Source organism: Neltuma alba, unplaced genomic scaffold (genome assembly GCF_004799145.2).
Source record: "Neltuma alba isolate B1F8T4 unplaced genomic scaffold, ASM479914v2 tig00011023_pilon, whole genome shotgun sequence".
Lineage (NCBI taxonomy): Eukaryota > Viridiplantae > Streptophyta > Magnoliopsida > Fabales > Fabaceae > Neltuma > Neltuma alba.
Genome location: NW_021635776.1, coordinates 395,873 through 411,677, shown reverse-complemented (window position 1 = coordinate 411,677; position 15,805 = coordinate 395,873). Strand labels below are relative to the sequence as shown.

The following is a 15,805-nucleotide window of genomic DNA, read 5'->3' as shown; positions in this document are numbered from 1 at the left end:
ACTTTCACAAAACAAAACAAAATTTATATGATAACGTTAATTTTAAGACAGTTTTTTTTTTTTGCCAATAATTTTAAGACAGTTTTAGAGGAAAGAAAACAATAAAACTTATTTGGTAAAACCCTATTGCCACATAATTACAATGATGCAATTAATTTTTTTGTGTGGCCTAAACAATGATGCAATTAATGATAAATAAAAAAGAGAGCAGTTTATCGCCTCTGCTATTTTAAAAAGTGAAAACGTAAACGAAAAATAGAAATAGCTTTTTGATGGTTTTTTTTGGGGCCAAAGCTTTATTTTTAGATATTTTAAAACAAAATCAGAGTTACAATTTTAAAAACAGGTTATATGAAAAATACTTATCAAACGATTTTTTTATTTTTTACCTTTAAAATCAAAAATAGTTTTCAAGAATAAAAAATCAAACAGGCTCTATATTTTTAGTTTTACATTTTCACCGTATGAGCGTATTTGTTAGAAAATTTGGCGGGCACCTCAAGCAATTTCAAATAAAGAGCAAACCCTAGGGCCCGTCGATTTTCCCTCTCCATCTCTCCCCCCATTTCCTTCTCTCTCCCTGTGAACCTTCCCATTTGCTCGGCGGATTTTCAATTTCTCTGCGAACTACGCTGAGGTTGGTATCTTTTGTGCCTTCTTGCTCTGTTATTGCTCTAGGGTTTGAATTTCTAAATCGCCTGATCCCACACAAATCATGGAAGTTTTATGGGTTTTATGCTCCACTTGTGTTACACTCTCTGTTTCCACTATTTTCAGTGCACCAATTAGTTATTTACTTCAAATTACTTTGGGCAATTTCAGGGTAAATTGATGAAACCGTGAGATCATCATCCGATTGAAGCTTTATGTGGGAAATACAGGAATTAGGGTGATAGAGCCATGGGAAAGGTTTCGCTCAAAGAGAAGGGTAGTAACGCTTCAAAACCGAGAAGACGATTGCGGAGCTCGCGAAGTAAGCTTCTGAAGCAAGGTGCTTTCGTTCCGCTTCAGCAAAATAAATTGTCTCCTTCGTCTACCAAGTGCTGTACGGATACTGGAAATAAAAGAGGGGTCATTTTGCATTCTAGAAAAGCACGGAATAACGTTGGACCTGAAGAAAATGCTGCTGACAAAAGTCCATTGGTGTCATCGCCGGTGAATTTAGTCAAACAGAATATCTTTTTTGGCACACCCAAGACCCCTCGGACTGAGAATTGCGAATCAGAATCAAGGCTTGAATCCCTTCCTATAGATTTATGGGTATGCGTTTATTTGTATTGTGTGTTTATATCAAGTATAGTAAATTCATTCTCTTTGTCATTAGCGCCTCCTTATATTGCGGTACAATCTCTGTTTCGAAGGATTTCTCTGGTACTTCACAATTTACTGTGCACAGACGTTGTGTTCAGAAATATTCTAATATTAACATTAGTGCCACAAAAAATAGAATAAAAGTCTTATTATGCTGTTTGAACGGATTTCCTATAACTTTTTTTCCTGATAAAGTGTTGGTTGTTTATTATGCTAATGTGTTGTTGTCGTTTGTTTATTTATTCATTTGATGTTTTTAGTTCTAGACAGGTCAGTATCAATGATATGTTTTAGCTTCCGGCTTCTTCTTGCGTTGAATATAGCATATAGATTAAAGTGATACCAGTTGCCAAAATACAATCTAAATCACTTCACCTAGGACAGAGAGTGATTTACCCGTGGGCCAGACACAGTTTCTATTATAAGGCAAAGATAAGGTTGTTGAGCCATAATGCATCTCTCAACTGTACAGAGGTACACAATCACGCTTTTGGTTCTCTGCCAGAAGCTATGTAGGTTCACCATAATGATATAAAAACCAAATGATGCAGTTTTTAATGATTTTTTTCAATCCACCATGTCACTGTTTCCAGATAGATGGTTCTAGTCATAGTGTTTTCAGTAGCTCATGTATGCTTTTCGCTCTCTCAATAGCCATTTATTGGATTTTGTGTTACTCATTTCTTCCTAGTGTGTTGATTTTTTTTATTTTAAAAAATACTAGGTTAAAATATTGTGTCATCTGCATCATGACCAACTAAGGGCAGTCTTCCATGTTTCACAGAAAATTAGAAAAGCGGTAAGTGTTTGTTAGCCTGTCCCTTATTTATATATCATCTGATAAATTGTTTCTCATGATGGGCACAAGTGGTTCAAAATCTTGTTAACGGATCAAAGTTCATGATATTTTGTAACTTTTGTTAGGTTTTGATTGCAAGGCAATTCCACTTTAATTATACCACCCCAGATCGCACTAGGCAACAGATGCTAAATACAATGACTCCCCGTCCAAAGGAACGTTGGCCGTTTTTGAGGTAGTTGTCCTGCATTTGTATTTGAGCTTTTCTTGCATTGTTTATGCATGTTTTTCATATCACTATAAACTTTTGTAGCAAGAGCAGTGTAAAGGGCATGAGGATTCCAAGTCCCCATACTCCTAAAGCACCAAGACATGCACCACGCCCACCTTCTCGCTTAAAGGTTTCAGAGGTGCGTCAAGTTGCAGCAGTTCTATTTCAGGAGTCAGCTTTCCCTTCACATTGCATGGTGCCATCCGTTTTGCCAAAACCCCTGTGCAAATCCTTGGCTTCTAATAGAGCTCTGTTTTATGAGGATGAATTATGTCAGGCTGTTGCTCAAAATAAACTTCTCTGATGTTCTTCTGTTTTAACCCTGCTGCTTCATATTTCTGTGCCTTATATATTGTATAGTTTTTTTTTCCCCCCCCCCCTGGCCCCATAGTGAATGTAGCTGGAGAGCAAGGATGCAATTTTGGTGTTTCTCCTGGGACACTGGTAGGTGTGGATGTCTTAGATGTCTCAGTTGATGAGACTGGTTAGATATTGGGGTTGCGGCTGACATTATATGATCATTTTCTGTATGATCTGTGGTTCTCAAGACACGTAATGGTCCGATAATGCTATCCTTTTTGAGTCACAAAATTTAACTTCGTTCTGAGTCGATATAATTTCTGTTTCCATTTTTCATAATTGAATCACTGATGTAGGCACTGAAAAATTATCACTTAATTGTGATTTGGCTGTTAAAAATGAAGAATAGAAAAGGCTAAAAAAAAAAAAAGGCATGATTGCATTATCAAAAATATTGAGTTGGATATTGTTATTTGTACTTTTCATTTTTGCTTCAAGATAATAGAGGGGAAAAACAAGTTATGTTCAGCTAGATTTGGAGAGAGGGATTCTACTCATCGTTACTGACCACTTGTATAGATTGCTGAGAACTTTAGGGTTCTATTATGATTAATATGAAGATAATATTTATTTCTTTATGTACAATGCTTATTATATTATGATGACTAGATTGTGGGATGTGTTGTTACATGAAGGTTAAAGTGAATTATATTGTTCATAGCTTAATAGCACGTCTTTCTACAGATTTTGTATAATAATGTATAGTATTATATACAAAATGCTTATTATGTTATAACTAAATTATGGGGTTCTATTAGCTTGAAATGAATCATATTTTTCCGAGAAAGTTGGGAAAGTGTTTCGTTTCTCATTAAAAATTTTATTAGTGAGAAGGACCTAATAAATTTTTCATATAAAAAGTACAAATGTTTTATAAATTTTATGTGCAAAGAGTATAGATATTGTGACTTTTTTTCTAATGGGCAACCCCCCCAACCAACAGTAGTTATCTGTGAACATATGTTGCAAACCGACAGTAGTTTGAAAAAGAAGCCCAAGCTTAGTATCTAATTGCATAGTGAGAGCGCAAGGCTGCCTTAGAAAACATTGCATGGAAAGAGTTTTCATCCTCGTGAAATGGAGAGGTTCAAATCATGGAGCTGTGCCAAAGATCATTCATTATGATTATAACACCGTCTGATTAGGACCTCCGTTAACACGTTCATTCTCTTGTTAGTTAGGATTAATTCCTAGTATTAACTAAGCGGTGGTCAAGTGCTAGTTAAGTTATTTAAGCATACGAGGGATGAATATATAGACGAATGATTATTTGGTAAATCTAAGTATGTGATTTCTCAATTTCACACGCAAACATAGAGATTAACGTGAACTATGCATAAGTAGTTACACCCTTGAAAGATCTTCAAACACTTGACCAAGAAAAATGAACTTTTTTTTTTGGCTATGTATATGTATCTTTTTATTAGAGGCAATTTTATTTGAGACACTGTTAGCCATTAAATGTGGCACTTCTCTCAGTAAAGATTCGCATTTTATTTTATTATGTTGTGAAAGACTAACTCATTCTGCTAGACCCAACTCTCATGGTGAAAAATGAACTTTTAAGCTTTTCTTTAGATGAAACTCCAAAAATTTTACAGAATTTAGAACCACTACTAAGTACTAACCTTTTACTCACTTATTCATATCTTAATCTAGACCTTTAATTTTTGTGATTCCGAAATATTGTAAATAAAGTTTAGGACGTCCAATGACCAATGACACTCAAATAAAGCCCAAACTCAATGATTAAGCCCATCAAGGACATGCAAACACAAAACTACACGTGTCCCTCCTCGGTTCCTCCTCCTCCCATAGCTCTGTGCCTTCCTAGATCCCATCGCATTCCCTTATTTCTATTCCACTCCTTTATTTTTCTCTTTATTTTGTTCAAAACTGTTTTATGCTTTTTCAGGGTAGTTTTAGCTCTATTGGGTTCTGCTTGATTATGTTGAAAATATCAGCAGAATGAAGAATGAAGGGAGATTGAGCGGCAATCAAATACCCTGTATATAAGGGCAAGCGCACAAGGGAATTATTATACTCCTCCGATCCTTAATACAAGACCTATTTAACTAATTTGATTATATTAAGAAAGTTAGGTAAGTTAGTTAATTATAAAAAAATATGACATGTTTTTCTTAAAACACCATAATCATCTTCTTTAATATCTCATCTCCTTTTTTCATCAAAAAAAAATATCTTCTCTCCTTTTGATACTTGATTATGGTTGAGGGGGTATCCATAAAAATAATTTAGGAAAAATTGATAAATATGAGAAATAAGTCTTATATTTAACATCAACTCAACTTAACAATTAGGTCCCATATTAAGGACCAGAAAAGTATATTTTAATAAGCCTCATCTAAATTAAGTAATATGAGACTCTTCGTATAGTTTGTATAAGCAACCACAACAAGTAATTCTAGGCTTTTGAAGCCGTTTTCAATACCTAATGAAAATATGGAATTGGAAAGACCTTTTAGGCAACTCTAAAGCTCCTAGTCTAGCTCTTACTCCTATTCCACTCAGTTGCGATATTCACAACATTCTCGGATTTGCAGAAGATTGGACAATCTATGTGCAACAAGGCTGAGGTTTGAAGACATACTTATTGTATTGCCGCAATGCTTTTTGATTGTGAAAAAAATACAAACTTTCGTTCAGGTGAAACTTCAATCTTCAAATCCTTGTCTATTTTTATTTTTTCTATATGAGACTGATATTGCATTGGGTTACTCAAGTTTGCCAACTTTTTTGACATCATTGAAACACATCAATATCGTCACCATGAAGAATTTGCTCAATAGTTCTCTTGTCCATTCAAGTTTCAGTGGCAACTTACAAAATATGTCCATTCACTGCTTTAATTTTTTTTTTTCAATTGCTCTTTTATTAAAACTTGTGTCGTATTAGTTCTCCATTTCATGGTCATTACTGCTTCAATTTTAGTTGTATAATTTTTTAACTTTTTATAAAATGGATCTTTTAATCCAAAAAGAAACAAAGGAATTAATCTCCCATTATAAACCCACCACTATATATATCTAATCTAGGCCCACGCAAACCCTTACACAAGGCTCAATTTCAGCTTTTATTACATACTTGATATGGCAACCAAAAAAGGGATATGGTCTCAGCAGCACAACTAACTTTTCCTACCCAATAGACCCGAAACACTAGGGGATCAACATCGATATCCTTCATATTTTGAAGAAAGGTGCTTTAAAGAAAGAATATCTTGATGAATATTTCTGATAAGGCGATAAAGCGAGTCTATATGCTACTTTTTATTATTATTATTTTTTTCTTTCTCCAAATATATCCTCCTCCTTGCATGTATGTTTTATACTTTTCATATCCTCCTTCATTTGACCCTCCTTTCTATCTCCAATATTTTTCTTATACACCCTTCTTTTTACAAACAGTGACCCTCGATATTAAATTGGAATGTGTTGAGATACTCCGAAAATATCTATGAAGGAGTACTCAATACCTGAAAGTTTTTTTTTTTTTACTCTTATATGTCATAGAAGTTTATTTTCATACCAAAAATACCCTGACCATTATTCATCATTAAGTTTGACTATTAAATAATGTGGTTTGATTGGTATCTTTAAGAATCAAACTTAACAACGGATAATAGTTCAAGACAGAAATACTACGAAATAAAATTTCTAAGGCATATAAGAGTAAAAAAAGAAAAATTGTCAGGTGCTGGGTGCTCTTTCGTAAATGCTTTCAGGATATTTAAGCATCTTCTTAATTCCTCACCATGGGCCATTACATGATATTGTATTGTTTCCATTTAACGAGTACAAGAGACTTTGTACATTATCAAATTAAATAATTTATTGAACCATTCCACTATAATGTTCGAATAATAGAGTTCAATTTAATAAGGAAAATATGTGTCTAGTTTGAGTCATCTAAATTTTTTTTTATTTAAAAGTTTTGGTAGTGTCTAACTTCCATTTAGTGGATTCACTCCGTTTGAATTGAATCAATATGGGAGGGTAATGGAATATAATGATAGAGAATGTAACGTATATAATGGAAAGAAATTTGTATTTTATTTTAAAAAAATAATAGTAAATGGGAAATGATAATTAATGAATGGCATTCACCAAACGTTAAGAGGGTCCATTTTAAATCCAAATGGAAGATACAGCAAGGGACAGAAATATAGAATTAAACAAATGGAACCACTATTTTCACTCATAAACATCTAATAGAATGTAATGAATATGAGGTCCACATTAAATCCAAATAAAACAAACAATTTGAAAAGCTTTGCTAGACACAAACCACTTTTGCCATCAAATATATTAAGGGAGTGTTTGGATAGAAACCAAACCATGGTTTCAGAAGTGCTTTTACGGATTACGAAGTAAATATGTGGAGGAGGTTACCTCGTTTTGCGGAAAAGTGCTTCTGAAACCATGGTTTTAGAGTACCCAAACAGGCCCTAAGTTGCTGATGCCAATCTTTAATAAAGGACCTGAAGGGTCTGCATGCAAATGACCCATATAAAAATATAGAAGAAAAATAAACCAAAAGCAAGAGTAGCATGACGACGATTATATTTATTTTTTATTTTTTAGAAACAAAAGTAAAAAAGAGAGGAACCTTATCCTTACTCTTACTTTACACGACATATAAAACGAATCATATGGATTGAAGATGAGCGAAATTCAAGTATAGGAAGCTAGCTAGCAATAGAAATAATCCTAATCACATTCCTCTTATAATAATATATACTTTGATACGTAAGTAGTAATCCTTGTTCATATGCATAAAGTGGTTATCATATATTTAAATATTATTACTTTAATCTCTTGTTTGGCAATTTGTCGAAAGTTAACCACTAAATTGCATGCTTAGAATTCGAATAATGGGATATAATTAATGAATTCCATTGTCATAGTCCACTAGACCATCATGTTTTGAGATGGCTTTTTATCTTACCGTGGACCCCATTAGGTATGTATTCTATTCTTAATGATAAAATGAAGCATAAATGAATATTAAGCATGCCTTAATGAATTAGATATGGTAAGCAAATAAATTTAATTTTGACATTTATGGGTATATGAATTTTTTAATTAATTTGATTAATTTATTTTTAGGACGTCAAATATAAATATTTTGTTCATATTGTGGACAAAAGATGCTTCTTCTATTTGAATAACTGATATCTAATTCAAATGATTCAGCTTTTCATATTTTTTTGATTAAAAAATGTAAAAAATGTATTTGGACTAGTAATTTAAACAATAATGTCAAAAATTAAAATATATCTATAAGTCTATTTCTTAAAACCAAAATGTTAGATCAACATTAAGCCACTGATAAAGGAACACCGATAAAGGAAAATAAAGGGCAAGTATACCAACAAGGATTGGATTATTGAAGGAATTCAATGCCTTTTTTTAAAACAAAAAGAGTATTAGGTTTAAGTCTTATAAATAAATAAATAAGTAAAATGCTATAAGAGCTACCTCTCGTCTAAATATGATAATGCTTGAATGTAAATTAGTCGATTATCCACAATACTATATATATATATATATATATATATATATGAGTGTCTTTGATCTCTGCAACCAAAAAGCATATTGATTCAAATTAGCAATGTTAAGTATCATGGAAAAATAATGAGGGGAAACGATTTGAGGATTACTATTCACATTTGCCAACTATTTCGTTCTATAGGCAACTGTGATTTTAGGAAGTTATTAATTTTAAATTTTATTTATTGTAGTCACATTTAATTTTTAAATTCTAGAATGTGCCGTCATTAGTTCCTATGATTAGGTTAATGCCTATAGATAACAGCTCAATACATTTGCTTTGTATATCTTAAATGACAGTATTCAAATAAGAATTGACTTTGCCTCCTCTTTGATTTCTCTCTTCTCTCTTTTTCTTTTCCGCAGCCTATATTAGACTAGCAAATAACTGGGATAGGAAGAATTATAATAAGGTCCCAAAGAAAAAAATAATTACAAAATAAATCTAAAAAATTATTATTTTTTACTCTAAATTAAAACTTGTCATTACATACTACTTAGGTTGTTATTGAGACTTTTTGATAATTATTTTTCTTTCTTGGAACCTCATTATAATTCTCTCATTGGGATAAGCCAAGGAATTGTGATTTCATATTACCCACCACTGAGGATCACTTGTAATAGAGAAAATCAAAATGCCTCAACACAAGTTTAGCTTGTACTCTGGGTCTCATATATAGGACAATTTTTTACTAGGTATTCTTGATTTTTTTTAACATGCTATTTGATAGTTTTAATGAGTATTAAATAGTTTTTTTCATATACACTCATATTTAATAAGGATATTGAGAATAAAATAGAAATTAATGTGCTGAAATTTAGTGTAACCATAATAAGGAAAATATATTGAAAAACACTCAACTTTTAATTATTTTTATTAATATGTATAAATTAGTTAAACATGGCTTACATTAACACAAGGGAAGTATATGTGTTACTCCTGTCTTAATCATTATCCACACAATATTCAATTGAACCACGCGAGCTTTTGCATCTTTCACACCTCAAACTGGTGGATTTCACATGTTTCTTCATCACTTTTTTGGACACATTGCGGGTAAAATTTGGCTTCAGTATTAAAGAAAGTCAAATTTTGCTTTTGGGAAGTTGGAGATTAATCATCGGCAGACACGAAACTAAACTATAATAACCAACTAGTTTCTTAATTTACTGGCTATAGGTCTGCGAGGACGAAATTATGGGTCCGCCATATACTATCTTTAATGATGCACTATCCGTCAGCCAACACGAAATAATAATTGAAAAAAAGGTTAAGGTGTAATTTGACACTGATCTTATTTTTCAGGTGAAATTTTACCCTTGATCTTTTTTTTTAATGTAATTTTATCCCTGATCTTTAAGAGCAATTTTGCCCCTCAGGATTGCACAAAAAAAAAGAAAAAGAAAAGATCAAGGTCAAAATTATACCTTAACTCTAAAAAAAAATTATTGATATATAAGAGCAAATCAATGACAAGTCTAATTGTTAACATAACAACACAACAACATATGAATTTTTTAGTGAAATAACCTTAACCATATGATTGCAAATAGTCTGAAACTATATTGGACATTCTGAGAGGGTCAAATTTTTTTTAAATTTTTTTAGGGTTTTTTTATAACTTTATTCGCATTTTTTCTGTTAGGCCAATTACTTGTTTGATATTCTGAAAATTGCTCCTTTTTTTGGGTTTAATTTTGATTTCTCACTTAATAATGGTTCAACTCTGATCCAACGCGATTCAATCATGAAAACAGTGTTCTAGTATAAACCAAACCATTAACGAGTCTGATTGATCATCCAAACAGTCAGATCGTTTGATCATGTTAGACCATCTGATTCCTTAATCACCGGACACGCCTACATAGATTACACGCAGATTATTTGCTTTTAAGCTTTGATGGTTGAAGTCTAACATGGCAGTGACACTAGCAAGGAAAAAGTAGACAAAGCAGTCCCACTCACAGAGAAACGAAGGAAAAAGTTTTGTCGACTGGGGTTTCACGAAAAAGTAGGGTTTCTGCATATAAAATAATTGATCGAAGGAGATTGCCAAATTGGTGCAAGTTCCATACACAAACACAATTTATCTACAAACACTGATGTGAATTTCAGACATCATCCCATGTGAGGATTGATATATTACTTTATTAGACCAGAAGCCTCGTCCTTGTTTGACATAGTATATACTTAATTATCGTGTCCACGTATATATATGATGTTTCAGACAGAAAGCGACTTAAGAATTTCGTGTTTAGGTTAGGTTTTAATTGAATATGACAGGAAGGTCCCAATTATGCGTTTTATCCCTCTCAGTCAGCGAATTTCATGCACTGTCTTTGTCTAAACGGATTTAGTATGCATATGGTTCAATAATATGAGTTTCCAAATGAATTATATATAATACGACAGATTTCATCATAATAATGAGCATATAGTGCTTATCATTGTCATAAGCATTGAATGATGAGGATTGGATTGAGATGAGCACTCCATACATGGTTTAAAAATATGAGTTTCAAAATGAAGGGAAAATTACTATAGGATAATAGGATACCAAGAAATCAAGGAATGTAAATATGTAATTACTAAAAAATATAATAAGTAATAAAAGATAAGTTAGGGTGTAGGAAATGATAACAAGATTCAGATTTCTCACTTGTAGTGATTTTTTTTTTTGAGACCATCAATAATCTTCTCTTTTAAAAAGCAATAATAATTTCTAGTCAGTCTTATTTAAGTAGTCAAGGATATTTTAGACTTTTTTTGACCAACAGAAGTAATTTTGTTAATCATAAAAAATTATTACAGTCAATTAATAGCCGAAGTCAACAAAAAAATGATAATAAAAAAAATCCTATCAGCACAATCTAACTCACAAAAAACTCAACAAAAAAAAAAAAGAAAAGGAAAAAAGAAGAAGAATAGAGTTGTGTAACAACAAGACAACAACAGTACACACATTAACCCATACCAGATCGATTCACAACAGTACATTATAAATATAATAAATTTTGCTATAGGGTCATTCGTTTAAGCTTTTTATATGAAAAATTATTTTTTTTCTTAAGATCACTTTTAATTTGTAGAATCCTACAATGTTTGTTTAAAATTTTAAAAGTAATCAAAATCTGAAGAAAAAAAGATTTCTCACTATTATTTTGATATGCTATCTTGAATAGCTTTTGAAAATAATATGATATGAGAACCAATATTTTTAAGTTTAAACACATTAACTCATAGTCTGTGTTAGTCAATCATTTTCTTGGTCGGTAATGAAAATCCCAAAATGACAGTTATTTTTGGAAAATGAGGTAATATAACATTATGATAAATCTCATATTGTTTTATTTTGATAGATACTTCTTTGGTCCTTAACATAAGACCTAATTAACTAATTTGAGTGGATTAAGAATGTTAGTCAAATTAGTTAATGTAATATATTTCTTCTAGAATACCCTAATCATCTTTCTCAATTCTCTCTCTTTCTCCTACTTGATTATTATTGAGAAAATATTAATAGGGTTAATTTGAAAAAATAATAAACATGTAAAATAAATTTTATATATAGGACCAACATCAACTCTCAAATTAGGTCATACATTAAGTACCAAATGAGTATATATTTACTACTTTTGATACCCTTAAAGGCACAGTTGTTACTTTAAAATATTTATATTTATTATTTTTTTGGAAATAATTTGTTTTACTTATAAATTGATATATAATCTAATGATACATATAAGTAAGTCAAAGAGATTATATAACATGTGTTACAATTAAGTAATTTTTTTTAATTTTATCAAATTAATTAATTAAATCTTATATTAAAAATTGAATAAGAGAAAGAACTAGGAAGAGGTGGGCCAATGAATACCAATTAACTTCATGCTACTTGACCATGAATGTCATTTCAAACACATCTTTTCCGGCCAATGCAGAGATATTACTGTTCACTGACGGGCATGATGATTTATGACGAAATATATATATATATATATATATATATATAGACACATATACATAAATAGTACTCCTCCGGTCCTTATTATAAGACCCAATTTGACTTTTTATTTGGTCCTAATTATAAGACCCAATCCATTTTCTCTTTTATATTTATGCATTTTTTTCCAAGATAATCCTTCTAATAATGATAGTTTTAGCTAATATACTTAATTAACAAGGATATTTTAAGAATAACAACACTTATTTATTATAAATAACCAACTTAACTTACTTTCTTAATCTCCTCAAATAAGTCAATTGGGTTTTATAATTAGGACCGGAGGAGTATATATATTTATGGTGGCAAGCAGAATATTCCTCGTGTTCCCTAGATTGCCTTCATGATTTTCAGTTCATGGGTGTCCAAGTATGTTTTTACGTGGACACAAAAAAATGTTCTCATTTTCTCATTTATACTGCTCATAATGAATGCCCATGAAATGATGACCATAGAAAATTGCAAATTTTTTATGCATCTGTGACTCATGGACAACGTATATAGACACTTAATATCTGTGGCCTAATCATGTATGCATTTCCTATTTTTCTTATATGTGGGAGAAATGTGTTTAATAATTCAACCTGCAAGCGTCAAATCAAATTTTAATAGTTTACATGAAAAACCAATATGAAAAATATATATTTTTAAAATAATATCAAAAATCAAATAATAATGTTTTCTGTGACCAAAAGGGCTCATTAATTATTTGAGGAGAAATGATTCACTCAAGATTTTGTTGTTTAATGAAGCAAAAATGTTACAAAAATGTATCACTTCAATTCCGAAATTCCAAAAATTCATTCTATAAACAAAAAGACACATCGTTACCGTAGGAATATGTGATTTTAATATTTAGCCAAAAGATGAAATTGTCCATAAGAGATTTTCAAAAAAGAAGAGGCATGCCATTTTTAATTGGTATAAAAGACTTTTATTCTATGATATATACTATTTTGCACCATTTTATTAATAAAGCATTTGTGGTTCAATATATAGTCACCTTTAGTTTTAACATGCAAGTGAACGTCCCTCCTCATAAGACTAACTCTTACCACAAAATTCATTTAAATCACCGTTATGATAGAAAAAGAAAAAAAACTCATTTATAGAAAGCTACTATAGTAGAGAGAATCAAATTAAACAAGAGATAATAAAACTTAACCATGATAGAAAATGGTTTGATCACATATTTAAAACCCTATCATGGTTAAAAAAAATAAACTACTACCTCCGGTTCAAATATAAGACCTCGTTTGTATTTTACAAGTAAGGTTTTATAATTAGGACCGGAGGTAGTATCCTTCTAAAACATCAACCATGATTGAAATGAGGCAACCTACTCTTTCACAAAATAATAGTATGATGACTAAAAGGATTGAAACTACTAACTTTAAACTAACTGTAAAGTTTACCATCTGAAACCAAATATTACTCGCTCTAAAGCCATTTTAGTTGCTGCTATACTAGAAAAGGAAAGCGGTTAAATAAAGAAATCATAGTAGAAAAGATTTAACTTGTTTCAAAAAGGAGGTATCTATGATAGAAAAGAAGTAATCGGTGATTTGGAAAAGTCTATTATGGATAATTAAAACTTCTGTTGCCATTTATGCGAGTTCCTGTTAGAATTGAATAAACTCCACCTTAGAAAGTTAACATGAATAAAAGAAATTTCACAAATTTATGACAACATAGGAAAAATACATATTCCATTTTCAAATACCTTTTCACAATATAGTTTGAAAAAAAAAAAAGGGATAAGAAGAACACCTTACAATCCAAAATGTACATATAAAATAAGTTAGCCTCGTTTACCTCAACTTCAAGCTTAGTCTTACAAGTTTGAATAATAAAGACACCGCTTCACAAGCATTGAATAACAGTTAATCTAGACAATAATGTAGATGAAAATCAATATAAATAAAAAAACCTTTAATATAACCTTCAATAATAAATCCTCTAATTCAAGTGCTCACAACCTTACCTTGATACGAGTATTCAAATCCTTCAACCAAAATTCAATTCCTTAATCCTGATTTATAGTCAATGTCTTGTCAACTCAAATAACCCATTGGAACCGTTATTCAACTTTAGTGTCATCAATTCTTATCAAATCCCCACATTTCACAAGTTAACGTTTCACCTCCAACATATCCATGCTTACAAATATATTAATATCGACAATCTAAACCAAATAAATCTCCTAATTAAACTAACTCATATAGTTGTAACCCAAATATCAGAACACATTTCAAACCTCTGTATTATCAATTTCTATCAATACCCAACCTCAGTCAACAAATCCTAACTCCAAATCATGGGATAATTCAATATTAATAAAATTAAACTGATTAAACCCATAATGTAATCCATATAACTCATTTAAATCAAAGATCATCGGTGAAGTCATAAACCATTTTGAAAGCACCCAAAGATCACAACATTCAACTATTCAAAAATCTGAAAAAGCAAGAAAAAGGTAGAAATCAAGTCTAAATATCTCACTTGGGTGTTAGAAAGCTTCAATCTACTCTCAAATGGAAGAAAATCGAAGCCTTAACAAAGCCCAAGCATTTCCTGCATGTTTCTCTTTTGGGTTTCGCGCCCCTAACTGTTCTCATAAAAATTAGTGACACGAGTACCGAGGCACTGCTTTGAGCTCTTAGCGCTACTGCCCCCTGTCATAGCCATAGCCTCGGTACTGATGTTGAGCACCTGGCATGTAACATTCTTCGTGATTTTCATGCTATTTTACATCTTATTCCAATATTTCCCACTTTCATGTGTCTATAACCTTAAATCCAATAACTATACTGTTCTTAAAACCCCATTTACTTTGTAAAAAAGCGGGAAAAAAAAAAAAATCAAATCTTAACACCCCAAGACCTAATCAATCATGGCCAGCCATCTAACTCCTCAATTTTCCACACAAATAATAATTTAGTACACGTTAACTCTTAATTAATATTAAAATTAAGGTCCGCAGGGTGCTGTGTGTTGCCGATCACTAGTGAGGGAGTTGGAAACTTTTTTTTTAAACAATGACATTTATGACTTTTTTCCTAAATTTCCAAATCTCATTTGGTGATCTCACATCTCATTGGAATTTTGCAATTTCAGTGTACCATTCTAAGATTTCATATTTTCTAGGTTCTTTTTCTATCATTTTTACTTAATCAAGATGCCCTTTATTATTATTGTTTTTTTTCAAAAGAAAAAGTTCCCTCCATCACCATGGCCGCGAAAAGGGGTTAAATCCTCAATAACCCCTATAACCCCTTACCTACCAAAAAAAGATAACCATTACACCACCAAAGTACTTTTAACAATATTATCCCAAAACACACACATTTAGTTTCAAAATGTGTTTATCATAGCAAGCGTAAACGCGCAGAAGAATTTACTTGTTGAAATGTGGATTTAAACTTATCATTCTAGAACTTTTACTTGTTAATGTGTCAAGTTAGTTATAAAGTGGAGATGTATG

General features: G+C 31.3%; 1 protein-coding gene across 1 annotated transcript; it reads left to right on the top strand.

The window, feature by feature from the left end:
* The first annotated feature begins 559 nt into the window (after positions 1-559).
* LOC114760812 (F-box protein At4g35930) lies at positions 560-2,993 on the top strand. Its single transcript, XM_028950102.1, has 5 exons — positions 560-637; positions 823-1,260; positions 2,036-2,110; positions 2,236-2,345; positions 2,424-2,993. The coding sequence occupies exons 2-5, from the start codon at positions 901-903 to the stop codon at positions 2,683-2,685; spliced, it is 807 nt and encodes a 268-aa protein (XP_028805935.1). The 5' UTR covers positions 560-637; positions 823-900; the 3' UTR covers positions 2,686-2,993.
* The last annotated feature ends 12,812 nt before the right edge of the window (positions 2,994-15,805 follow it).